Consider the following 27,617-nt stretch of genomic DNA (forward strand, 5'->3'; position numbering starts at 1 on the left):
AGTATCTTCAAGATAAATTCCTGGGAGTGAGATTGCTGGATTAAAAGCCAAGTGCAGGTGTTGTTTGTTGTACGTGGCCTTCCCTGATGTGCTAGTTTGCAGTCTCATTAGCAATATCTGAGAGTGCCTTTTGCCCCCATAGGCGTTCCATGAAAATACGTGTCATGCTTTTCCATTTTCTAGGCCAAGAATTTTGGTAGTGGTTCATGCAAGGATGGTAGTAGTTAAGGTGGTGAGAAGTGCTTAGACTTCAGATACACTTTTGGAAAAAAACAATTCAGAGTGTACAATAGATTGCTTTGGTTGGTACACTGGTTTTCCAACCGGGGTCCTCTCCAATTCTAAGTACTATGCATCAGTGTTAACAGTCCATACCGGTAACTTTTTTTTTATTTCCTGACTTATGAAGCCTGTGGTGACTCTCACCTTCCTCTTGGGCCAGCCTTAATTTTTTTTTAAAGATCTATTTATTCATTTTAGAGGGAGGGGACACAAAGCAGGGGGAGGGTCAGAGGGAAAGGGAGAGACTCTCAAGCAGACTGCTTGTTGAGTGAGGAGCCCTGCGTGGGGCTCAATCTCACGGCCCTGAGATCGTGACTTGAGCTGAAATTGAGAGTTGGCTGCTTAACTGACTGAGCCACCCGGGTGCCCCTTAGGCCAGTCTCATTGTATATCCCAATAAATAGATGGCATTTAATAGTTAATGCTAACTGCTCTAATAAACAATTTCTAACATTTCAATGGCTTAATGCAGCACCTTATTTCATGCTTGCATTACAACCCAGTGCAGGTGTTTTTGAATTATGTCTCTCTTCCATATGGTAATTCAGGGACTCTGGCTTCTTCTAGAATGTGGTTTCTCCATGCCCTGAGTCTTAGAGTCCTTGAGACATAGGTGCGAAGAGAAAGTGAAAAAGGGACATCTTAACCCCCTTGGCCTGGAAGGAACACAGATTACTTTTTGGGTTCAGTTTCTCAGATCTGGTGACATGCCCCCTAGATACAAGAGGGCCCATAAATATGGTCCCTGCAGGAGAGCACCTTTCCATGGAGCAGTCCATTCATGGCTGGGGAGTGGGTCTCAAGCTAGACAGCTGGCTAACTCTGCCACGGATATTTAACCAAGTAAGTTACTTGGGTACTGTGTGGGAATAAATCACGTGTGTTACGGGATAGAATATCTTGAAGTGTATTACACTGTCAAATACTGAAGAATGTTTAAAAAAAAAAAAAAGTTATAGCATAGTTTCCCTTCCCCTCCCCAATCTGTAAGGGACAAATTCAGGAACCCCCAGTGGATGCCTGAAACTACAGACAATACGGAGCCCTGGACATACTGTGTTTAAATCTCCTGTAATACAAGTTATATGAATGAGGTCTCTTTATTGTACTGCACTCACCCTTCTTGGGATGATGTGAGCTGATCTGGGACCTGCATGATGGGAGGGTGTGAGGTGCATGACGTAGGCTCCGTGACACAGTGTTAGGCCACTGCTGGTCTTCTGAGATTCCTGTGGAAGAAGGATGAGCTGCTTCAGGACCACAGTTGTCCATGGGTACTTAAAACCCCAGAATGTGGTAATCGTGGAGTGGAACAGCAGGGAACGAAGAAGCGTTGGTGCACAAAAGGAGGAACAGTATTTAACTTGGAAGGGTTAGTAAGTCTGGTAGAGGAGTTCCAAATAACGAGAATTGTGGATTAAAAAAAAAATGTTTGTATTTTCATTCCTCTGCTCCTTCATTCATTCAGGAGACCACACTAGAGCCTGTGTGCCACTAGCCATGCTGCTCAGTGCTGTTAGGTGGCGGCAGGGGGCAGACTGCTTAGATTTGGCCGGGGTGGGGGGGGGGTTGCTGTTTACTTGTACATGGACAGGAGGATGTTGTGCAGGTATGGCGAGAAGTGATGAGCCACAAGCCAGAATAGTGGGACTTCCCTCCCTGCCTTTGATCTTAAAAAAAAAAGAAAGAAAATCCTTCTGAGAATATTATGTAAAAGAAACTTTCCTAAAAGCTTTTAAAGTGCAGCACTTTGTTAGAACAAATTGATCATCTAAATAAGAAAAATGTCAGGTTCTCATAAACAAGATGCTATTTTATGTTCTTTTCAGAATATAATATTTTTTACTCATGTAAAAAATGAGTATTTCTCCCATTCTTAAGCATTTATAGGCTTTGGGCTCATCCTAAATGGAAAAAGTTAATATTGTTCTCATCGTGCAGGGGTTTGATTCATAAAGGGACTACCAGAGAGAAAGATCTGTCATAATATTTTATAGCCACACCAGTAGCTAATAACCAACGTGTGTACTGCACGCTGTGGTTTACAGAGGGGTCCTATAGAACTGATCCAACCTGATTATCACCACACCCCTGTGAGGCAGGCGGGGGCTAGGTCCATAGCATCATTAATAATAGTAGTAGTTGTATGTAGATGTTGAGATGTATCGCCGTGATCCCCATTTTACAGTCGAGGAAATGGACACTTCAGGATATAAACGATGAACCTAGAATCTGTAACCTTCAATTCCCACAGAGAGAAAATAAATTTTAAATTTTGGTGTTGTGGTCTAATTGTATCTGTTTTCGAGAATAAGAAAATTCAGTCTAGCTTTTTAAAACTCTGTTCACTTCTTGCCTGTTACTGTCAGTGGGGCGGTAGTTAGAAGTTAAGAAAATACAGTTAATGTTTCCAAGTAGTGTGATATTTTCTGCTCTTTGAATAACATCTCTTTCTGACAATTAGCTGCCTTTTTCATTTTCTTTTGGTTTTTATGGTAATTGATCTTATGGTATGTTAAATGTGGGGGGAAAATGCTGAAAGGGCAGGACTTTTATTCCAGGATCCAGTTTTTTTGTTTTGTTTTTTGTTTTTTGTTTTTTCACTTCAGGGACTTATTTGTTCCATAAGGAGAAGAACTGCACTAGATCCTCACTCCTTTGCATTCACATTTATTGGTGCATAATACTGTTGCTTTGTGACTAACGTCCAGCTGTGTCTGTCCTCACAGGTGGGGTGACTGCTCTCTGTTGGGATCCTGTCCAGCGGGTGTTGTTCTCTGGCAGCTCAGATCACTCTGTCATCATGTGGGACATCGGTGGGAGAAAAGGAACGGCCATCGAGCTCCAAGGACACAAGTAAGGCTGCTGGTGCTTTTTTTTTTTTTTTTTTTTTTTTAAGATTTTATTTATTTATTCAACAGAGAGAGATCACAAGTAGGCAGAGAGGCAAACAGAGAGAGAGGAGGAAGCAGGCTCCCTGCCAACCAGAGAGCCCGATGCGGGACTCAGTCCCAGGACCCTGAGATCATGACCTGAGCCGAAGGCAGAGGCTTAACCCATTGCTGGTGCTTTTATTAACAAACTCAGGGGTGCTTGGGTGGCTCAGTTGTTAAGCATCTGCCCGTGGCTCAGGTCATGATCCCAGGATCATGGGATCAAGCCCCACATCAGGCTCCCTGCTTGGCATGAAGCCTGCTTCTCCTTCTCCCACTTCCCCCTGCTTGTGTTCCCCTCTTGCTGTGTCTCTCTGTCAAATAAATAAAATTTTCAAAAACAAAAAAACTCAGAGAAAAGATTCCCAGTGGAAAGCTAAGACAGAGGCGTGTGGTCCAGTGTCTGTGGCAGGATCTTAGCGTGGGAAGAAACATTGCAGGAACAAAAGAAATGACCCCTTGGAATTATATCTGTGCCTAGGTATGTTTATTTATTTATTCCTCATTTAATTCCACGGAGGATTTGTGAGTGCTTGCAAAAACCATAAAATAAAATAATGGCAGCCAAGAAATAAAAAGGAGAAATGAGAACCAGGGAGACTTATGGATAAAAATTTAAGAATGTGAGGAAAAAGAACTTAAAAAATATAAGCCAGGAAGGCGTATGGAATTTCAGTAATTGCGTTCAAATGTGGCAGGATTCCTGGCAGCGTAAGGAAAAGGGGAGAAATAATATCCTCACACTATATGTTTGGTGCTTCACCAAATACTGATGGAGGTTTCACCTTTATTCAAATCAGGCTCTTCTTCCTTGAGGGGCGGATTTCATAGGGCTGAGCAGAAGAACAAAGAAAGCTTTGCCTTTCCTTGGAGCCATTCTCAAACTTTGCAGTGTGCAAAGGAGCACAAAGGAATTTGTTAAAATGTAGACTCTTGGACTGTGTCTTTGGAGATTCCAGCCACCGGTCTGGAACTGCAGGTGTCTGTGCTGTCCCGGTCCTCCTGGGCAGCTCTCCTCCTGGCCCTCAGGCCACACTCTGACCTACCCTACCCTGTGCTGCCCGCTGGTCCTGGGGGCAAAGCAGGGTCATGTGCAGAAAAGAACAGGAGATCTGCTTTCGAGCTCTAAAGCTAATCGGAATTGTTTTTAACTTGTAAAGTTTTTACAGTGATGTTAAGAGCAACTCTCAACAGCCATAAACAAAGGCTCCAGCAAACAGACTAGTTTTAAGCAACATTAGCTCTTTCTGTAAATCTACCCAGAAATGCTGATTTTAAAATGTTCTCCTAAGTAGTTACATCTATAGTTGGGATTATTAGTTATGAACGGATTCGATTTTGGAGGGCCTCCTCACAAATAATTATCTTAGTGTTAGAATTTAGTCTTCGAGAAGTAGCTTCTTTCCCACATGAGAAAATAGACCGGTTGTCTGGGGCCTTGTCTGGCTTGTGGGGCCACTCGGAGCTCGTCATCAGCTCATTAGAGGAATCGTTCCCTTGTATTTGTCTCCATGACAAGGGGCCATGCATCAGTATTGTGTGAAAGGGTTGACATCATCCATGTAAATGAAGAGAAAGAGAAGGCAAACACAGTCCTATTTAATAATAGTTATTCTCCAATCTGCCAATAATTCCTGTCACCTCAGGCTCTCAGAGAAATAAAAGGCCAGTTTTGAATGAAGATCAGTAATATTTGTTGGGCTCATTCAGATTAGCTCATAACTAGTTTTATTTTTGCACAGTGGTTAATAAAGCCGGCAGGCAACCTTGCATGACCCAACCACGGGGTAGTAAAGTGTAACAGTGTTTGACACCAGCACCACTGTGTGCTGAGTGCCCTCCTGCAAACTCTTGATCTGGAAAAGTTGTACCTGTCATTTGGTAAAAAAGGAGAAGCTATAAAATTGAGACAGAGTCTCTCAGTCCCAGAACCGGAACTGATAGGCCTTCCAGTTTCTAAGGAAAACAGACCTGGCCTTTTCAAAACTGGAACAGACCATACTTGGGAGTCCATCCTGATAATCCACCCCCTTAGGACTTCAGGGGATGGCAGGCTGGTGAGATCAGGAGCCGCCGGTCAGCACTGGCTTTAAACAGGAATAATGGCAAAAGGCCTTTGCCTGGTGCTTTATTTAGCTCAAGCTGAGGAATAAAGGGAGCTCTGTGAGGGGCTCCTCACCACCAGACCTTAGCTTGGGAGGGGCTGCCCAGTGTCACACGGCTGGGAGAAAAGAACTTCCTTAGCATCCATTGGGTCACCCTGTTAAGAGTGGGTTTGAGTGCCTGAGGAAGATTCCAGAGCTAATGATAGGAGAATGGGACTCACAGAAGGTGCCAGAAGGAAAGGGCCAGGGCAGCAGGCAGGAAGGAGAGCCGCAGGGCCACATTCACAGCCACCATTCCTTTGTCCTGGAAATTGGCCATGGGATTGGTGTTCAGTGATTGTATTTCATCAGCAAACACACAGATACCTCAGTGTCATCTTGCAAGAACCCTGGATATGTAAAAGGGAAGCCACATGTCATCTTTTGGAGAATATTGAGTCCCCAAAGCCCCCAGTTGGTAGCTTAGGTCTTCCAAACCTTAGTTCAGTCCTAACAGAAAAAGGTCCTTACAGCCTTCTCTCTGTCCTGCCCTGTGCTCGGTACTGGGGTCCTGAAGCGAATACTAACAGATGTTCCCCTCTGTCTGTGCTCCATGATCTCTTTTGTCTTTCTACTTGAGAGGCCAAAAGAGTTTTTTCTTGTGGCCCATGGCTGTCCCTTGCTGTCCTACAATTCCTTATTTTCCCATCTTCCCCCCGCCCCAGGGTAACTACAGCTGGTTAGAATTCCAGATCAGGCACCAAAGAGGTGAGCTTGGGAACTGGGCAAAGCCAACCGGACCAGACACACACACCCCCGCCCCAGAGCAGCGGGGAGATGCCTTCACCTCTGGTAGGAATATCCGAGTATGATGTGGGGGGGACAGCTCCCCAGGTCTGTCCTGGGTTCTGTGGCTTCATTCCATCATTCTTCAGCAGCAGAAGTATGACAAGTTCTACAAGTAATTTGATTTGGTGCATTAAAAATCCCATTGAAGCAGAGAGAACTTTAGCACTAGAGTAACTAAAATGTCTCCAAGTCCAAGGGAAAAAAGCTAAGAAAGTATACTTCTATGCAGTATTATCTGCATTTGAAACATTTTGGTGTTTTTATGCCCTGCAGCAAGTAGAACATGGTTATGTGCTAGCTCTGTGAAAGGAAAGGCAAAGAAAAGGTTCCAGTTTTAGGGACCATTATGTTTCTGAAGTATCTATTACCAGTTGGATGGGTATTATGGAAGCATAAACCTGGACATTTATTGTCCCATACCCTTGTCAAGTCTAATAATGATATTTTGTCTTTTTTAGATCCTTTTTTATTCTTAGATAATACCTATCATTTCATGACCAACTTTATGACCATAATTTTCCTTTCTAACAGTATTTTTCTTAGGTTTCTAAGACTTTGTGGCAATTTAATTTAATGGTAACTTGATTTAAAGCACAGGTAAAGATCTGAGTAGTCTCTTGGGATGGAACCCTTCACCAACACTGGGATTCCACAGGTGACATGGGACGTGGTCACCATCTCGGCTGTTGGCGCAGAGGGCCTCGGTATTTTCCACAGTCCCAACTCTTGGTTTTTCTCTTCCGACTCTGAGCATGTGTAAGACTTGTTACAAGCATCTTCAGAGCCTTTTGGTGAGGAAAGGGGCTATTCATCAATAAATATCCATCGGGAGAATTTGGATCTCTCTCTATTTATTAGGTAAATTGTGTGTAAAGTTAGGAAAGGAAATAGAATTCTCACATTCATCCTTCTGGTTTGGGGAAGGAGAGCAAGCTTTCGCTCTTTGCAAATCTCAGATTTAGGAGCATTTCTCATTGTTAACATTAGAGAATTATTAGGATCCAGGGGAAGAGATGTCTTTTCCATTTCTAAGTGAGCTAAATGCATAATTGATCGAAGAATTAGCAGTGACAGTTTTCATTGAGAGGAGAACCTTATCAAGGGGGAGATGCTATACTATGTGATTGCTAATCGCTGGCCTCTGAGCCGGGCCAGGCTGTGTTTGAGCCCACCCTTCTGCTAATGGCCATGTAGATCTTGGCAGGACTCTTCATCTCTCTGATCCTGGTTTCCTCATCTCTAAAGTAGGGATAATACTGGAAAGAGAAACCCGCAAAGATTGTCAAAAAACATAAATGATAGAATGTATGTAAAATAATCAGAAGGGCTCCTGAAGGGCTCAGTCAGTTAAGCCTCTGCCTTCGGCTCAGGTCATGATCTCCGGGTCCTGGGATCGAGCCCTGCATCAGGCTCTCTGCTTAGTGGGGAATCTGCATCTCCCTCTCCCTCTGACCCTCCTCCCCCCGGTGTTCTCACTCCCTGTGTCTCAAATAAACAAATAAAATCTTTAAAAAAAAAAAAAATCACAAGAGTAAGGGCTAGTATGTGCCAGTTAAAATTAGTCTTGTTCACAGAAAATCAAGCTTTTATGAAAATCAAGCTTTTGGATAGGAGTCTTATTTCTCTCTGAATATAGCATTTACAATGGAAATACCGCCACATGTACTTACTCCCCCTATAATACATTCAACAGCTGTTTACTGAGCTCCATCTATATACCAGACTTTGTAGTAGGCACTTTGGGTTCAAGAGGGACTGTGGAAACAGTCACAGACACAAGGAACAGGCTAGATGCATGAGAATGGGGTGAAGGTGGGACAGTGTGCCAGTAACATGGGAGGCCTCTTTGCGGGGAGTCACTCTTGATCTGGGTCTTAGGAGGTGAATGGGTTCTCCTAGTTCTCAGCATCCGGAGGTTACCCTAAACAGCTGCATGAACTCAGTACAGTGTTTTCGGGAAATGACAAGTGGACAGAAGGACCGTGGCTAATCTGAACTCCCACCATAGCCAGGAAAACAGCCAAATGTTGCTAGCCTTGAATGGGTGCTCTGAGGCAGGATTCCTGAGGAGGTAAATCCTTCTGGGGGCCCTTTGGTGTGAGATGACTGCAGGTATCAGTTATCTGGGAGACCTCATGTGTGGATTCCTCATGAGCCTTTACTCATCCTTGGACGTTTGGGAGGCTTACGAATATGGGAGTTCTGAATCTAAGAGAGCAAGTTCTCTGGGAGCAGATGCATAACTGATTCGATTTTTCCCTAAGTTACCCAGAACTCTCCATCAAAGAAATGAAAGCTGCTATACAGTTAAGCCCCCCTGCTCTTAGGGAGTGGAAGAGAGCCCAAGTTGACATTTGGGCAGATGTTAGCTTATGTCTGAAAATCGGTTTCTATAAAAAGAAGAAAGGTTTCTCTACCCTTTTTCCGGAGCAAGCATCAGACACAGGACTGGCCCCCTGGGTGTGCTACCTGCGAGGTCCCACGGGGCCTCACACTTGGGCTAATGTGCTGTCACCATCTTGTTTTATAAGTAGTACATTTTTAGCAAGGGGCTTTGTATTTGCATTCCTCATCAGCTCCCCCCAGATTATGTAGCTAGGTCTAATAGATGTATGTTCCCTCTAGGGCTAGTGAGTAAGGAAAGGAGGCCATCCTTAGTAAGTGTAGTCGTTGGAGACGGCAGATCCTGGGCATTGTGAAAAGTGAGGGTTTTGTGCTCCAGCAGCAATACATGGAGATCTCAGCCGTAAAATAATAACCAGTTTTGAAATGCTCTCTCGTATAAATGCTGCACTCATGTCAGATGAAACATGAATGTAAGAAGAACATACCTTTTATTCTTTATAACCCTTAATCTGTGAACTTGGAGATGTTGTTTCCTTACCTCGTTTTTAGCTTCAAGGTGGTTACATCGTGAACCCCTAAATCAAGAAGGCCCTGAACAGCTTTATTACAAAGCTTGGAATCCAGCATTCGTCACTGTGTTTCACTCTTCTGTGTTGGAATATTAACAATATTGGAGTCCCATAAATTATGTATTTGTTGCTGAATGTTGCTGCCAGCTCTGAGTGGCAAAGCATTTCCTTCTGTAGCTTATTTTGGTTTTACAAGATCACTGATGTGTATCAAGATGCCTTAACAAATGAAATGTAGTTCAAATCACAGGGTTATGAGTCTGCTCAACTAGGTAGATTTTCCTTCTTGCCCATGAATGTCAGAATGGTGGCTCTCCCTACTTTTTAAGACAGGTGAGATAACAACCAAGAGAGATGGAAGACAACAGACTCTTTTTTTAACGAGTACCTGTCAAGGATTTTATATTAAGTCATTAATTAATAAAGGAACTAGTAAGATGTTACAACCAGTTTAAAGGAAAATCCAAAGAGCAGACATACACATAGGCAGAGGAAAACAGAAATGAATTTGTAGGTACATTTACAAATGGCTTCCTCCATGGCAGGGGCAGGGCATGGGGATTCGTTCCCTCTTCACTGAAAGGATTAATTTGCAATAATACCAAATTAACATTTACAGAGTTATGAAGTAGCACAGTTAAAGGTACTGCAAGATGCAGGCCCCTAGAGAATCATAACCCAGACAGGTGTGCCTGATGCCCCCTAATACTCTGCTGAAGATACCAGTATTTTGTTCTGCCTATTTCGGTCTTTCACGGTCTACATGATCGTTCTTCCCCTCTCCTCTCCTTTCATCCTAATAATCTCAGAGATTATTCTTGATCACAGAAGAAGGTTGGTCTCCTAAGGTTTGGCCTAATTATTGACATTATGCGATGAGAGTGTTAATTAACCATGTAGGTCCTTGGTTTGCTTTGCAAGTATAGACCCGTAGAGAATTATTAAACAACTATTGAGCCCACAAAATTAACTTCTGCCTGGAAATGTTTATAAGGAACCCTGGATTGTGCTTTTCAAAGGCTCTTTTATTTGCTATTCCAAGATTAGGAAACCAAGCCCAAAATATGTTCTGCCCTAGGTCAACCATAGCATTTACAACTTAGTTGAACTCCTTGAGGTTTGCAACATTTGCCAGGCTCCTGGTAGTTTCCTTACCACCTGTGAGGCCAGGCCTCTGCACACCAGATACTAGGCCAGTTTTCTTTAGCAGAGCTTTGTAGCCATTGGCTTCTTAATTTCAAGAGACTAATCATATCTGATTAAATGAGCATCGTTCTCTAACAGGACAATCTAGGTAAGGGCTTGGTTGCCCAACCATATCCTGTGGATAGATGCTAATTGAACCCATGAAATAATTTTATCTTGCCATTAAAATTAAGCAGGTTCAGTAATACTTTTCGAATTCTGGGGGAATCATTGAAACCTGGACATCATTTTTAAATGCTTCTGTTTAGCTTATAAAAGCAGAGTTTATAAGATTGTAGGTTAGAGATAGGATAAAGAGTAGGATAAAAAGAACCCTCCCATATCCAGAAAATAGAACATTAAAACAACATCAACAGTATTCCAGACAAATAACCACAGTAAAATTTCCCTGTTTAGTTCATCCAGTCCTGTATAATTAATTCTTGTTCTGCTGGTTCTTGGTTTAGCAGTCTGCATTCATGAAGCCATCTGCATCCAGACTTGAAGAGTCCAAAAATCTAAGGAAATCCTGATTCAGTCCACTAGCACAGCTTAAAAATTACCTAAGCAATGTCAGCTCTGTAGCCTTTGCCCGAGAGTCTATTCTTTCGAAATAGCAATATTTTAAAATACCTGGCACATATAGCCCTTTTCCATGAAACTCTTGAGATTATCCTTTCTGGCCCGTAGCTTATAGCCGAGCTGTCAGGCAAGCCTCAGAGTAAAACAGAAATTGTCTATATAGATTATGAAGGCTTTAATGGTTGGGTGTTTGGTTTTGGGGGGGGGGGTTTGTTTGTTTGTTTGTTTACTGTGACAAATAGTAATCATAATGGAGAAGAATAAAATTCTCTATTGAGATAACCTACATAACTATGTCCTGAGAGTTTTGATCCAGTATTTGCCTGGAGGGGAAAGCTTATTAGAGACAATGAGAACTCTGATGAACCTCCAGGGTCTTCCCATAAAATATGCAACTTCAGGAATACTTACATTAATAAATTGTTATCTAGGGGTACCTGGGTGGCTCAGTGGGTTAAGCCGCTGCCTTTGGCTCAGGTCATGATCTCAGGGTCCTGGGATCGAGTCCCGCATCGGGCTCTCTGCTCAGCGGGGAGCCTGCTTCCTCCTCTCTCTCTCTCTCTCTCTCTCTGCCTGCCTCTATGCCTACTTGTGATCTCTCTCTGTCAAATAGATAAATAAAATCTTCAAAAAAAATAAATAAATAAATTGTTATCTAAACTGACTTGACCTAGGGAAGGCCGAGCATCTCTTCTGATCTGTTAACTCTTCCCACGAAACTCTTAAAATAGCAACAGGCCAAACAAATAAGAGTTATTTATAGTATCTCTCTTTTTATAAGGCAGAGGAGTAGATCTTTACAATTCTCAAGGATCCCCCTAGGGAATCTCAAAGGTAGTTGTAGGTGTAGAAAGTCTCCTAATTATTTTATTTTATTTTTTCAAAATGTAGGGTATGGCCTAGGAAGGCAAAATCATTAAGAGTTGTCCAAGGTGTTTTTGGGACTTTAACCAAGTCAACATAGAGCTCTGAAAATAATGTGGTGACACACAGAATCTTTGCTAGCGAGGCAGATTTTATAGAAGATGAAGAATATCCTTTTGCATTGTAGTCGGAGGCATTCATCAGTGAAGCAAGGAAGCAAGCCATCAAAACTGAGGGAACTGTGCCAAGATTTTAATGCATTTTATGGCTCTTTTTTCAGATTTGAGTATTATAAACCAAAGCAAATAAAATTCACTTTCCAGGTTTTGTCCTTCATTTTTCTCTCTCATATTCTGGAACAAATTTGTACTTTACTTTAGAAGTGCCTTTGTCATGCATAGTCTCTCACAAATGTACAATGGTATTTTCCAGAGACTGCATGATGAGTGGTATCAGAACAAATACAGAAAGAGATGAGTATCTGTCTCTCTTAAGCCAGACATTAGAAAGACTTGCAGAAATGTTAAACAAGGCCATTTTTTTCATCCAAATTTGTCACCTTGGAAAATACAGTTAATTTTCACCAAATACGTGTTATTTATATTAAAATAGAATGGATTCCTCATTGCTATTTTCAACTGAATCAGTATTTTTTTTTAATTTTATTTATTTGATAGAGATCACAAGTAGGCAGAGAGGCAGGCAGAGAGAGAGAGTAAGGGAAGCAGGCTTCCTGCTGAGCAGAGAGCCCGATATGGGGCTTGATCCCAGGACTCTGGGATCATGACCTGAGCCGAAGGCAGAGGCTTTAACCCACTGAGCCACCCAGGCGCCCTGAATCAGTATTTTTTAAGAATTCCATTTTGATTTCAAATACAATAAATGTTGGTAATTTCTTATTTAAACCAAAGCTCTTTGGTGTCCTCAAATTAGTTTTAAGACTGTAAAGGAATCCTAAGATGAAAAAGTTTGAGACAGTTTGCTTTAAGACAAAATTACTCCATTTTCTCTTTTAAAAACAAAAGCCCAAAAATAGTTGTATCTTGTTTCCATCATTGCCCCAATATAATCTCAACCACCCATTTTAACTGATTAACCAGAGATAACTAACTTACATTTCATAGAGAAAATTGGGAAGAGGGAGGATGTGGATAATTAAGAACTGTCACATACAAGTATTTTAGCAGACTAACGAAGTTCATGAACACACATGACAGAAATTTCTACTGCAAGAAACACCACTTTTATATCTCCTTAAGGTGGCAAAAATGAACATGTTCATGAAAGTGACTCACTTAAGTTATACCCTCTCTATAATTTAAAAAATGAGAAGCAGACATATGTAAACAATATTGTGCTTTGTAATCCAAGTTTTGGTATTCTAACTTAGAAATTACCTAAGGTTGTTATCCAATGATTATCAATTAGCTCTACTTAGAGTAATCCACTTTAAGTGGAGATCTTGGGGATTATCTTTAAATTGATGTGCTATAAAACATAATTTCTATTTATATGAAAAGTTTATCAAAACCATTATTTAGTTGAGTTGAACATGAATTTACATTTTTCATATATAGGATTATATAGGCATAATAGTAGCTTATTTGACCAGTTACTGTATGTATGTGTGTGTATATATATATGTATGCATATATATATATTTTTTTTAGAAGAAATCAACCCAAGTAAAATAAGATGTACATTTGCTCATACTTAACACTGATGAATCAGAGAAAGACAGCTCTGTTTTAAAATATATCACTCTCATCTCACTTGCCAAAGAGTTCACCTCAATTCTGTGAACTTAGATTCTTAAAATGTTACCGAGTTAGTGTTTTCTGTAAAAGAATTTTACGTCCAGTAAATTTAAAGTTTTAGGGGCATAGTTTTCTTTTTTTCTAGTAAGTTTATGAAAATTCAATTTATGTCAGCACTTGTTTGTCTTTATAAGCCAAGCAGAACAAGTTCTTATAATCTAAAAAGTACCATAATCTAAAAAAAAAAAAAAAAGAAATTAAAACATTAAAAAAAAAGAATACTGTAATCTAAGTTATTGATGCCCTCTGGCAGTAGGCTAGTACTCCAGACTGAGAGGGAAGAGCCTTTCTGAGCAGTAGTCACAAACACACAGATTGAACAGCTTCGGTCCCACAGCTTCAGCCCCAGTACAGAGGGAAACACGAAAGCGCACAAATCACCAGTCCGGATTGCAAGGAGCTATTCTCCTTCCCAGTGGGCACAGGATTCTTAATTGATTTCAGTTCAAAATAGAAAAATATTCCAATAGAAACAACCAAGGAACCCTATTCCCTGCTCCCTCACCCAGTGGAAAATAATGTCTCTTACCTTTTGTTAGTGATCACCACATTGTCAGACCATAGAACTGGACTCTCCATGGTAGCTACCCCCAAGAGGGAATAATTCGTCAGCCACATATGAACTAGAGAGGAAAATCGAGCACAAAATGAGCAGAGAAGGAATGAAAACTAGAGAAAATAGAGAGTCAGCAAAACTGAAGTCTGTTGCTGCTTTGGCTCCACCCTGGAAGCCAAGAAATGGCACCTGGACTTAAGCCACCATGACATGCTCCACACCTCAGCCAACACGATTTACCTGACTCTGGCTGCTCAGTGCAGTGGGCACTTCAATGAATGACCTCCAATACTCTTCAAGGATCCTTTAAAAAAAAAAAAAAGTAAAAAAGTAAAATCATGGCTTTTGAACAAATACAGCATAACCATGTACCACAGATTTTACCTAATTAATTAAGAAAGAAGCTAGTCCCACCTTACAACAAGTTCAAAAATCAGGTTTTTCTCAGCTTTTCTCAAGTGTCGGTAACTGACAAAGGCTCTCTCTTCCTCAGGCCTCAGCATCTTAAATAAACATTTTGATTCCATCTGATTTCTGAGGTCTGTGCTCTGGGCTAAGGGGGAGCATGCACACTGATGGACTTTGCCAGGCTTCCTGCCTTTAAGGCTTTCGCCTTGCTCTCCGGACCCATCACTAACCCTGGCTTTCTTTCACAGTGACAAAGTCCAGGCCCTTTCCTATGCGCAGCACACACGGCAGCTCATCTCCTGCGGTGGTGATGGTGGGATCGTGGTCTGGAACATGGACGTGGAGCGGCAGGAGGTAGGTGTCAAGGGCAGGTCACCGGCCACTCCCATGGCTGCCAGGCTGGACACTGCAATTCTGGCTGGGCTGGAAAGTGCCTCAGCCTCCCCTCCTGCTCATTTCTTAGTTCTCTTATGATGAAACCATTAAATAAGACCTGTTAATGTCAGAGAATAAAAGATTCTAGTTGAAAAGGAAGTTCCTTTTTTTTTTTTTTTTTACACCCCTCTCAAATTGGCATGTAACATTCATGTAATGGTGATTTTATGAGAATTTCGACCAAGATGAAGCTGTTTAGACTTTGAATCTGTTTCTCCATTCATAACCAAAGTTCAGGTGAGAAAGAGGGAATCGTCTGTTTTCAGACAATTATCCCTTCAAGTGCCCTAGGAACACAGAAGACTCGCGTGTTTTGTGTTAGCCAGGAATGGTGGCCAATGTGTGAGAAATGGTATTCGATGAAGTAAGAGTCTTTAGGTTGATACTAATAGAAATATCAGAAATAACTGTTTTTGTGCTTCTTTATGAATCATTCTCCAAACAGTTCTCCAGATGCAAATATATACACTGTCATTTTTTAAGAATACATTTGAGTTTTCTCCTGGCCTTCTGTTTTTATGAGTTTTCTTCTTTCATCTTTGAACATCTTACCAACGGACATGTTTACTAAATAGACCCTTGACAAGGACTTTGAAGTTAGTCGTATTCTCATTTCCCTAGAATTATGCTGGATGAACTTTCCCTTTGACAGTGTATATTCATCTAATGTATTTCCTTGCAGGATGCAAGACTTAGAAAAGCAGCACTTTAAAAAGACAAAAGCAATTTCCCAACTTCTTTCCATGTCTTCACCCCAATCTCATTTCAAGAGAGTAGTTGCTATTATCCACCATGTAATGCTTTTCAAATGCTAGTAATTAAATGCTTAAGAAGATTAAAACCTGACTTGCTCAAACCATAAATCCATGGGAGTTCTATTAGTAACTAATTAAAATGATCATTACTGTTAGGGAGTGGGGAATTGTAGAATATTGCTTTTGAAAGTACCACGAGGCCCCTTCGGTATAAAGGCAGGGAAATTGGTACAGTGTGTTCTTGGCCATGCCAGCCAGGGTGCTGGTGAGCCTACGGATCCTTCACGATAGCCTGCTCGGGGTGAGGGACAGTCAAAGCTCATCTGTTCCCCGCCCGCTTCTTCCCAGGCCTAACTGACTAGACCAGGAACCACTGGGCTCTCTTGCCCCAGTGCACGTAGACTCCAGCCTTGATGGATCAAGGCCCAAAGGAGGATAATGATGCTTTTCAGAGAGGACCCTAGTCAGTTGATGGGCAGTCCTTTGAGCCATCTTGCCTAAATTATGCACTTTGACATGCAGATACAGGTTATGACCGTCTTGAATCTTCTTCTGGTGATTCAGAGCCCAAATGAGTAGAGAGGGTCCCAACCATTTTTTTTTTCTTTTACAAATGTCATATTCTGTAAATGTAAATTCCCTGAGATGTATCTGGGGGCTTCCGGGTCCCAGCCAGAGCTTCTGGTGCTTACGTCAAGAGGCCGGAGACATGTAAAAAAGCAACCCCTGCACTGATAGACTTTCTGGTAGGAAAAAATAAATGGGAGAAGACTTCAGAAAACAGTTAAATGGTATAAATGATGTGATTACAGTTGCTGTAGGATAGAACATTAGTGCTGGACATTTAGGAAAGGGTGCTACTGTTGTTGGCTAACATTCTCAGCAGAGAGTTTGTGGAAGGAGATAGCGCTAAAAGACCCCTGGAGCCTGGCCGTGCTCTGAGGGGGACAGGAAACACCACAAGGAAAGACAAGGGGAACGACAGAAGTCATGCCCTGCGTGCTGGTGCTCGTGCGCAAGTAGAAGCAGTCAGGGATGGTGGCGTGGCCACGGGGACAGCGTTGGGGGGACAAATGGAAGATGGTGTGGCTGAGTGCATTATCTTGTAGGCTTAACATGAGTTTCTGTTGTTAATGGAATCCAATTTTTCAAAAATTGTATCCTTTTTTAGAAGTATGGATAAATGTTCTCTGTAGAAAAGTTACAGAGTGCTCCTTAACAAATAGAAAACATGTCAGTTACTCCTAATAATACCGCCAGCCCAGGAATATCAGTAACGTGGTTACAGTTTCCTCTGCAAAAACACATGTGCAGGGTTTGGTTTTTGGGACAAAAAAAGGAATCAGACTACACAGACTGAATTTTTTTTCCCTTTTGTCCTGTGCCTTACTTCCATTTCCCTCTTCAGTGCATTTGATGTATGTCCTAAATCTGCATATTTCCTTATAAAAGATATAAGAGTGTGTGTGTGACAGTTTTTTTGTAAATCCTACTGATTTTCCTGAATCATAAGTGTTTTTGAAAAATCACAACATAGGTAAATCTTTTAGGGATAAATTGTTTTTTTTCCCCTGAAAACTCTTTATTATTTTGTTAAATCAGTCTTTAAACTGATTAGAGCTTAAAAATTACAAAGCAAATCAAGGCTTATTTGAGAACTCTGGTTTTAAGAAAATAAATAGACCAAGAATTGGAGCTTTTCAGATGTCACCTTTTTACTTTTCTTTTTTGAGACCGTGTAGCTGTAGGTTCATTTCTGCTTGTAGATGGGAGAACAGGTTAACTCCCCATGTCTGTTCTGTAACAGGTCTTCTTCAGAAAAGGATTACATCAACAGAAGAAAGCTACAAGAAAAATAATCTTGTAGAGAGAGGGCACAGGCCATTGTTTGCCACATTTCTCAGACTGGTTTGATCTTGGGCTTCCTTTATAGTAAGTGTCCTGTGAGTCAAATTGGAGTTCTCTGGAACTCAGTTTTGAGAAACCCTGGGATTGCATCTGTTTTCCAGGTTCCCGTCCAGTGATATGTGGAAAGAGATCTGTCCCTCTGCCAAATGACGAATTGAACAGAGTTGAATGTGAAACTCTAGAAGCAGATGCAGAGTCACTATATGCATAATCTGTAAAGATTTGCTGAAGAATAGCTTTACGCTTAACACGTTTTTAAAACTCATTTGATACTGTTTCGAGTACTCCCGATGGAGCTGGGAAATAGTGAATGGAGGCAGAAGAGTGTGTGGTCCATGAGGCAAGGAGTGGCGTCTCCAGGCCTGCTGGGCCCCGCCGTGAGCAGAGGGTGGACAGGCAGCTGCCCTGAGTACCCGCTGCGGTCAGGGTGTATCTTCTGGTGCAGGGAGCTGTGTGCCTGTGGAATGTGCAGTTACATATACGGCTGTATGTAGCCAGAGCAAGTCTAATGGCGTGTGATGTGACAGTATGAGATAGAGTCAACGTGGCAGTCAGAACCGTGTGTGAGTGACCTGGCCCGGACACCCCTGAATGTTCCTGCAACCCCCTCCCCGCCACCTGTGGCAGCCCACCCTCCTGGCACTCTGCTTCCCCTCCTTAGGCCTTTGCACTTCCACTTACTTAAAGAATTGATATTAATATTGTTGTCTTGGTTAGTCTTAAAGACTTGGTTAGTCTTAAAGAATTAATATTAATATTGTTGTCTTGGTTGGTCTTCCCTCATAAATTGTGTGCCCCGTGACGGGAGAGATTCCGTTTATCACTGCTGCATCCCCACACTTGAGACAGAGTAGGCATTCAGTAAACGTTTTTTTAAATGACTGAGAAATCACACCTTTGTTTCTCACGCACACATCTGGATTCTGTAACTCTCCTCACTGTTAATGGCCCCGTTGTCCTCCCTGCTTCACAACGTGACCTGCTGTGTGCTTTATTTCACAAGACCCCTGAATGGTTGGACAGCGATTCCTGCCAAAAGTGTGATCAGCCTTTCTTCTGGAATTTCAAGCAGATGTGGGACAGTAAGAAGATTGGCCTAAGACAGGTGGGTGATCTGGATTCCCTCATCAAGATGGAATAGAGTGGAAACAGCTTCACCTGTGAGCTTAGAACTAGCACCCCCAGGCAGGGGTTGGGGGGTTGGGGTGGTCAGGCATACCCTGGAGCCACTCCAAGACTATTCATTAATGGATTCCCTTATCTACTGCAGCTCATTCCTAATGGACTCTGTTTCTGTAGTGACTTGTTGCGAGTAGTTAAGGGGTATGTTTTTAGAATTATGGTGGCAACTGGGCACCTGAGTGGCTCAGTTAGTTAAGCAGCTGACTTCAGCTCATGTCATGATCTCAGGGTCCTGGGATCAAGCCCCGCATCAGGTTCCTTGCTCAACAGAGAGCCTGCTTCTCCACCCCCCACCCTACCCCCCCCCCCCCCCCCCGCTGCCGGCTGTTCTGCTTACTTGTGCTCTCTCTCTCTGTCAAATAAATAAATAAAATCTTAAAAAAAAAAAAAAAGAATTCTAGTCGCTACTAGAATTCTTAAAATTAGAGGGATCGTGCTTAGCTCAGAGTGGGACCAAATCTTGACATTATGTAAGAAGTATTTATTTCTTCTTAATAATTTCACTTTCTCTCCTGCCATCTCTTAGTTTTAGTCATTTAGAGCTACTCGTTCATAATACAGCATTTTCAGTCCGATTCATGGTTTGGTCCTCCCCAAGGAAGGCAGTGTAAGTCACCTAGCTTGAGTACGGCCAGAGTATATGTAGTAGCTTGAACTGGGGTGCACTCAGGCTGTCCTTCACCCAGCAGCATGGTCTCTGCAGGTGGCACCCCCTCTTTACCCAGGTCTGAGATAACCTGGCCACTGGGTGGTCCTCTGGAGTTCATACTGACCAGAGCTGGGAAGGACCTAGAATGGGCAGAGTGGGACCAGGGTTGGGAGGTAGGGGTAGGAGTTGGGTGTGGTGATGCAAGCAGATGTGGATCCAGCAGTTCTCCATTTGAATAAAGAGCCCAAAAAGAGAACAGAGCTGGTGTGTTCCTTCCGTTTCTTTGGTACTCTTGTTCAGCATCCTCACCAAAATGTGGACGGCTGTGCCCGGACCGATGAGGTGGGGCCAGGTGGCGGGATCCCTGGCGAGCCTGTGCTCTCTCTCCCTCCAGCACCATTGCCGCAAGTGTGGGAAGGCCGTCTGCGGCAAGTGCAGCTCCAAGCGCTCCTCCATCCCTCTGATGGGCTTCGAGTTTGAAGTGAGAGTCTGTGACAGCTGCCACGAGGCCATCACCGACGAAGAGTGAGTTCCAGCGGTCCGCAGACTTAGCAGGGTGAGGGAGAGAAGGTGATCCGGCCCTGCAGCCGTGACCATGAGCACTCTAGTTCCTGCTGGTTTCACGCACAGACCATGGCCGATGGGCAGAGCCCTCCTTTTTGCCAAGAGACCCGTGTTCTCTCTTTAGATAGGGATAGAGAGTCCACATCAAGAATTCATGTCTTCTGTGCTCTTCCCCGCCCCAGGGGCAGGTGCCCTGCCAGCAGGTGTTCTTCCAACCAACCCTGCTATCCCTTTATTTCCTTGAGGGTTGCTCCGGATTGCAGGCACCCAGGCTTTACTTTCTAGCCCAAGCTGGTATTTTTACAGGAGCTGAATCAGCCCACTGGCTCCAGAGTCCACATTTTCTTAGGAAGAGCTAAGCCACTTTACGTAACCACAGGGAAAATGCTTGATGGTCTTGCCCGATAACCTAGGACCTTAGGTTACTGCATGTCACTGTGCTTTTGGGGGGTGTGTGGGTGGCAGGGCACATTTGTGTTCTCTCTTCAATGCCGCTCATTCCAGACTGCCCAGAGGTAAGTAGAATCCTCTGCGACATGTCCCCCTTTTAATGAATGACAGCAGGATTTCCTAGGAAATCGTCTGCCTGATTCTCCACCACCTATACCCCTACCTGGTATACAGTAGAATCATTTCAAGTACTAGATGGGTGTCTGGAAACAGCATATAAATAGAAACATATTTCAAGCGCACCAGAGGAAGTCAGCATTTAAGGAAAGTCATGGCAGTTAATACATCAAAGCACTCTCTTATGGATAACCCTGGTGTGTGTGTTTTTTTCATTCTTCTTTATCCATATCAAATGTAAATTAAGATGCCCTTGCATCAGTAAGCATTTATGTTCATTGATTATTTTCCACTCATCATACGTGATGAAATTAATAAGAACGATCTTTTCATTAAATTGGGGAGCTTCAAGAGACCTTAGAGACACAGACCCAGAGAGCCTAAGCAGCTACACATTAAACCTAAATTGTAAATTCTAAATATTTTAAAGTGATCATTTAAATATTTTAAAGTGATGCTGGAGGTCTGTTCTGCAGATGTAGCTACAGGTAAAACTGTCTTCAGAGAGCTCACTGCTGAGGAGTGCGATCCATGAAGCCTGATGACAGACCAGCCATCTCCTTCCCCATGTCTCTATCTCCCTTCCCATGTCACTTTTCTTCTGCCTCTTCTGCATTGCTTCTAGACCACCTAGGCAGTCGACTTCTTATTAAGCTTTCTTATTAAGCAATGCATAGGTTAAAAGATACAAAACAAATAACAATGTTTGTTTATAGATTGTTTTACTTGTTCAAGTGTTAGAAGACCATAGAGAAACTAAACCTGCAGTAACACCAGGAAACGGAGGAGAAAGAATGTATAGCCCTTCGATTAGAATAGTAATGGTATCCTCGGCTTTTTAACAGGTGTGCTGCTTCCTTTTTTTTTTTTTTTTTTTTTTTTTTTTAAATAGATACAGGTGGACTTTATACCAGCAGGTACTTCTGAGATCAGACGTAGCAAAAGCACTGAGGTGTTTGTTTTAAGATTTGTCAAAGGCATGGGTAGAGATTTTTCATAGGCTCTATCAGAGCAACAAGTAATCCGTAAGACTGGGAAATGTCATCATCTCATTCCCATTTTGGAGAAGATAAGAGTCCTATCCTCTTTTAAAAAGGTGCCTGGAGGGACGCCTGGGTGGCTCAGTTGGTTAAGCAGCTGCCTTCGGCTCAGGTCATGATCCCACATGAGTCCCACATTGGGCTCCTTGCTCCGCAGGGAGCCTGCTTCTCCTTCTGACTCTGCCTTCCACTCTGTCTGCCTGTGCTCGCTCTCGCTCGCTCGCTCTCTGACCAAAAAAAAAAAAGGTGCCTGGATTGCTGGGTCCATTAAGCTTCTGCCTTCAGCTCAGGTTGTAATCCCAGGGTTCACATATCAAGTCCCACATTGGGCTCCTTGCTCCGCGGGGACCCTGCTTCTCCCTCTGCCTCTCTCTGTCTTGCTGTGTCAAATAGATGAATAAATATATATATATATATATATATATATAAAATTTTAAAATATAGAAATATTTAAGGAAAAAAAAGGTGCCTGGGTAGCTCAGTTGGTTAAGTGTCCGACTCATGTTTTTGGCTCAGGCCGTGATCTGATGGTTGGGGATTGAGCCCTGAGCCTGCTTGAAAATCTCTCTCCCTCACCCTCTGCCCCTCCTGTTTGTACTCTCTCTCTCTCTCTCAAATAAATAAATCTTTAAAAAAAAAAGAAATTAACAGGTTCCCAGGGACCAAAGGTAGATGTGAGGAGCAGTTTTGAAGTGAGGCGCCTGTCTTAGTCATTGGTCTGCAGCTTTCCTTCATTCATGTATCACCACTCTTCACTCTTGGAAACTCGCTTTGCTCCTTCCAGACGCGCACCCACGGCGACCTTCCACGACAGCAAACATAACATCGTGCATGTGCATTTTGATGCCACCAGAGGATGGTTACTGACTTCTGGAACTGACAAGGTTATTAAGGTAGGGCGCCATCTTCTTTCAGAAGCTTTCCTTCTTTGGCCCTATGTCAATGTCCAGGAGCCCAGGACTGGGTGAGCTCTGCTCATGAGGTCACTGTGAGCAGTGAGCACTTTTGAGGCCCCACTACATGCAAGGCCCTATGCCAGGGCCCTGGCCTCACACACCAAGATCAGACATGGCTCTTGGCTGCAGGGAGCACATTGTCTACTGGGGACGTACTCTGTCCTTTTGATGGGTACTAATAGGTCACATGTTCAGCAACCTCGGTAGAGGGAGATGGGGCTGCTAGAGATGGCTTCAGGAAGGAAGTGGGGTTTGAGCTGAGCCTTGAGTGAAAGGAAGGACTCGAATAAGCCAGCAAATAATAAACAAGATCTTTTCCCCATGAGATCAATTAATCCAGAAGCAGTCCTCCAGGGTCTGTCTGAGGACCGTGCTGGATGGATGTGGTACCCCAGCAGAGGCCCCGGACAGGAGGGGCCACAGCTGTGCCACGGGCTTGGCTCACTCTGGTCCCTTCTTGGAGGCACCAGCAGGTTGTGGTGGTTAAAATAACCCCTTTCAAAGCCACTGGGGCCCTTGACTTTCAGCAAGTTTTAAAACTAAACTCTGGGAATCTTGGGTCCTTGATTTTTGAAAATGGGACATCTTGGAAGACTGTTTGGAAGACTGGACAAGAGAAGGTCTGGAAGGGATGCAGCACGTCCCTGGGGCCCACAGGGGGCCTGATAGATGCTCATTGTCTTATCCCAGAAGGGAATCTGATCTGTCAGATTCTGCACTCACTGGATGTAAATTCCCCACGGCCATGGTTTTCAAGTCTACGTTAAACATTTTCATGGCAAAATACCATTTTATAGATTTAGAAATCACGTTAGTGTAGTACTTAGTTGCTTGGCTAATTAAAAGCTCCCTTGTATTCAATCATAAGGCCTGTTAATCCTCAACACAAGGGAATTTCAGTTCCTCCTGTGTTTTCTTTTCCTCTCCACAGTTATGGGATATGACCCCAGTTGTATCTTGATGACACTCCAGTATCAGAAAGATAGTATTTACTCAAGAAGCAGTCGTTGGAATCCGCATCATTACTGGAGCTGTCAGCAGACACGTGAGAGTCTGAGAGAAACTCACGAGCCGGGCTGAGTTGGCATGGGACCTAGTGAGTGGACGCTGGCGAGGGGACTCTTTCAACCAGTTCATACAATAGAAAAGAAGATATTTTTTTAACAAATGATTTATACACTCTGGCCGTGCTGCATTGTTCTGAGCATACTGAAAACTCTGTGTGGGGTCTTTACTTGGTATGTGTTTCTCACGTCCTTTTCATTGTCGCTTCGTGTGTTGGAGAGATGAAGAAGGCATCTGTTAGGGGTATTTTTGGCCGTTATAAAGTCGTTTCCATGTTTCCTTCACTTGGGCACATATTCTGTGTTCGGCGTCCTTTTCCTCTCTCTGGGTCACCTCCCCTCCTCTTCATGTCTGCCCGTGTTCGTGTTTCTCTTTACACTCGATTCTCAGTGTTTGTGCTTTCACAGACCTCCTCTTCGGCTGAGAGATTCAGGAAACCATTCGTGTGGGTTTTCCGACTGACTTCTTGAATCACCCAAAGAGTAGTCCGTTTGGAAGGTCTAACTCGTTCCTGTTCAGGCTGTGTAAACGCGACCTTGTGCTTCTGCCTCAGTTTTCTGTCTTTGCTGTGAGAAAGCTGCTCCCGACCCCTGTCCTCACAGAAGCAGACGATTGTAGCTCAGAGCTCCAACTTGCAGTGCCTGGATCATTTCTCCTTCCGTTGGAGCCCTCTGAGCCTTTTATGTTTCCATGTGACGTGCGTAGCTCTTCCTCACGGTGTTCAAAACAAACCCCACAAAACAAAAAAATGCAAACTCCGTGTCCTTCAGAAAAAAGCGTCTTTAACATGTGTCTGTCCACGTGACATCACCTCTGAATTTGAATGTGCTCCTTCCTGCAAGAGTATATCCTGCTCTACTCCTCACCATCTGTATTTTCTTCCCCTTGAAAAACTAGATATTTAAAGATTTTTATCTTTGCGTATTTTAGCAGAACACTTTGCACACTTCCATCCTAAAACTCTGTGACATAAAAGGTACCAAGTCCTACAGCTCGTACTGGGTTCCGGGAGGGGGGGTGTTAAAAAGAAAGAAAAGAAGAAAGAGGGCTTTAGAGAATGAACCCGAAGAATTCTGATTTTAAGGGAATCCAGTCAAACTTGATAAAGTGAAATATTCTTGTGCATAGCGACTCAACTCAGAATATTGAAGTCCTTTTTAGAAATCTTACTTCCACCTGTTTGCAGCAGGTGTGTGCCATGAGCCTGCCCCATTGTGTGCATTTTACACATCCCACCTCATTCACCCTCTCCTGTCAGGGGTGTCAGGGGACCCCCGAGTCTCTTGAGGATCACCAGGTTCAATTAAGCCTTGCAGAGAAACAGGCCAGTTACTTGCCCTTCGGTATCCACGCTGTCCCCATTATCTTGTTCACTTCTGATTTGATAGATTTTCGGCAGTGGTGTTGAAATGCTTCCAGTTTCTTTCTCTCTTTTTTGTTTTTGGAAACCTTTTTTTTAATCCCCTCATGATTATTAATTACTTTTTTTTTCCAACCGGAAAAAGTACTGCCCACCATACTTTGTCCTCTGTGTGCTCCCTGGGCTGGGGCTTCCTAGAGATGGCTCTGTTGCTACGCCCTGGGGAGTACAGTGGGTGTGCCCCGTGTAGCCCTGGTACAGGGCAGCCTGTGTATCACCTGAGCCATCAAACCAGCTCAGGTGACCACAGTCTAAGGTTGGATACACGTGTGTACTTACTCACGCATGGAAGCCATTACCACTTATCACTTCGCTGTCACCAACCCCCCCTGCTTGCCATCAGTCAAAGCTGTTAGAACTAAGCTGAGTCTTGTCTGCATGATTGTGAGAGAGCTTTAAAAAGGGAATGAAATTTAAAATACTGAAATACCTATTTCATAGCTTACTAGTGGAACTTGGAGCCACGTGCCAAGTTGTACATAACAGAGAACCGTGTGTGGGAAACGAGTAATGGAAATGAATTGCTCCATTTTCCCTTTCCGAAATTTGGAGTGTGGCCTGTATACAGAGAGGGAGACCGCGTCAGGGAGACAGTGGAGCAGTGCCCAGCGAGCCTGATGTGGATCTGACTTAGTTCTGGGGGAGCTCACACACCCCACTGGGGCAGCTGATTGTCCCTGCTGGGTCACGCATGTCCACCACGGTTGCTCTGGGCTGGACCCCGCCTTTTACTACAGCCCTCTCCCCCTCCCTAGTCCTGCCCCCACAGAGCTGCTCTGAGGCTGAAACCACTTGACACCTCATTAGTGATGAGAGTCACGATCAAAAACCACAGAGACATCATAGTATCCCCTGCTCTGCCCTTCTCTTTTCTCCTTATCTGTGTGGGTGCTTGACTTTGTTAAGAAGTACTTAGCAAAGCAGTGGTGTGTGTGTTTATGATACTGTGCATTCTTGAGTTTTATGAGGAATGTCGCCACCGTTTTTTGTAACTCACAGAGAGAGAAGTGCTGGTGTCGCATGTCTTCCCCGCATCGTATGGAGTGGAGGCTTCACTTGTTGGGAGTGAAAGCTGGCACCAGCACTTGGCTTTCCTCCTGGCTGGGTTCACGGTCATAGTTCTTGTTTTGCCCTCTTGCAGTTGCACTTTACATATATTTTTGCTCTGTTACTTCAGCAGCTCTGGCAAGTTAACGCCTAACATGGCCATGTTGGGAAAGTGGCCGGGCTGCCCATCTCATGCGCAGACTTGCTCTGCATTCCGTAGGATAAAACCGATCATAGGCTTTCGGTTTCTCCAAAGAAATGATGTTATTGGAAACTTTCACAGCCTGGGTTTGTGTCCGCAGTAGCTAAGGTGGTTTTAAATTAAGGACTTGGAATTGCATGTCTTTTTATATGAGATCAGTCAATGATGTTTTTCTCATTTGATGGTTTCAGTTATTCAAGGAATCATAGAATCACAAAACTGGAAGGGATCTTCAGAGATCTTGAATATTCCAAGCAGAAAACATTTGGTCATCCCAGGCTGTCAGATATAGCTGAGGTGTCAACAGGAGACTCTAAAAGATTCAAAGAATCTTCCAGGAACACATTGTTTTGGACATTAACTACTAATGGCATGACTAGGACGAGTGTCCTCTAGGCAGTTCTCAGGAATCAGGCCTGATCCTCTTACAGGGGAATCTGACACTTCCTTTGGCCGCAGCCCTGTTTCTGAGGGGGTGGGTACTATGCAATGATGCAATTCTTGCAGCTCCTGATCAGCGTAAACTCCTTCCTAGACTCTTCCTCATGGAAACCCCCACCACCACCCGCCAACAATGCAGGTGGAAATCTAAGGGCATTAACATTTCACCTTCCCCTGTTTGTCTGAAGGCCAGCCTTGAGCCAGTCTCTGAGTCTACAGCCTTTGCTTTTCTTAGGGAACATCACCTTTTCATGGTTTGAGATTCATTTTTTAAAAAGCATAATTTATTTTTGCTTAACCATCAATTTTTAAAGCCTGGACATTGACTTTTAAGTAAAGGGATTACTCTAAACTCTGTACCAAAGTTACTGGACATAAATAGTCATGAAACAAGATTCCTTTGATTTTGCTTTTTTGATAGTTTAATTGTATATAAGTGATATCTCATTCACTAAGATATGTATTTTAAAGTAAAAGAAAGCGCTTCGCCAATACAGTATTTTTCTGTCCTTTAAAATAATGGTAAATTTTAACTGACAGTGGACATCTATGAAGTTGATTGGGAAACACAGAAATTAAGTCCATTTTAAACACAGAATCCTCTAGATGATCTTCTGGAATGTAGCCCTCTTCAGCCATTTGTGGACCGTCTGCCTCAAGCCAGGCTCTAAAGTAGGCTGTGGGAGCTGGGGCCCATTCCCTGTCCTGGGCAGAGGCTGCTCGGGGTAGTGGATGGGTTATGTCAGTCCCGTGGTCCATTCAGTGATAGAAGTGTGCGCGGGGCCCACCCCAGGGGTACACACAGTGCCCGTCCTCCAGCAGAAAGGACTTCTGAGCCGAGGGGTAAAGGTGCGATTAAAGTGAGTCCATTAAGGAAATGACTTGCAGGCTGCCGAAACAGAAACAAAGGC

At 43.3% G+C, this 27,617-nt stretch overlaps 1 protein-coding gene across 3 annotated transcripts in view; it reads left to right on the forward strand.

Annotated features, from left to right (window-relative positions):
- Positions 1-27,200, forward strand: part of WDFY2 (WD repeat and FYVE domain containing 2) — a 179,064-nt gene extending 151,864 nt beyond the window's left edge. For 2 of the 3 annotated variants that reach the window (XM_059143770.1, XM_059143772.1), the window contains exons 7-12: positions 3,012-3,138; positions 14,724-14,829; positions 18,577-18,678; positions 19,799-19,929; positions 22,360-22,468; positions 23,463-27,200. In XM_059143770.1, coding sequence (XP_058999753.1) covers positions 3,012-3,138; positions 14,724-14,829; positions 18,577-18,678; positions 19,799-19,929; positions 22,360-22,468; positions 23,463-23,492 — 605 coding nt within the window. In that variant the 3' untranslated portion in view covers positions 23,493-27,200. Of the gene's footprint in view, positions 1-3,011; positions 3,139-14,723; positions 14,830-18,576; positions 18,679-19,798; positions 19,961-22,359; positions 22,475-23,462 lie in introns of those variants that run through there. The other variant, XM_059143771.1, reaches the window with a different exon arrangement.
- Positions 27,201-27,617: the final 417 nt, after the last annotated feature.

Source organism: Mustela lutreola, chromosome 13 (assembly GCF_030435805.1).
Source record: "Mustela lutreola isolate mMusLut2 chromosome 13, mMusLut2.pri, whole genome shotgun sequence".
In the NCBI taxonomy this organism is placed as follows: domain Eukaryota; kingdom Metazoa; phylum Chordata; class Mammalia; order Carnivora; family Mustelidae; genus Mustela; species Mustela lutreola.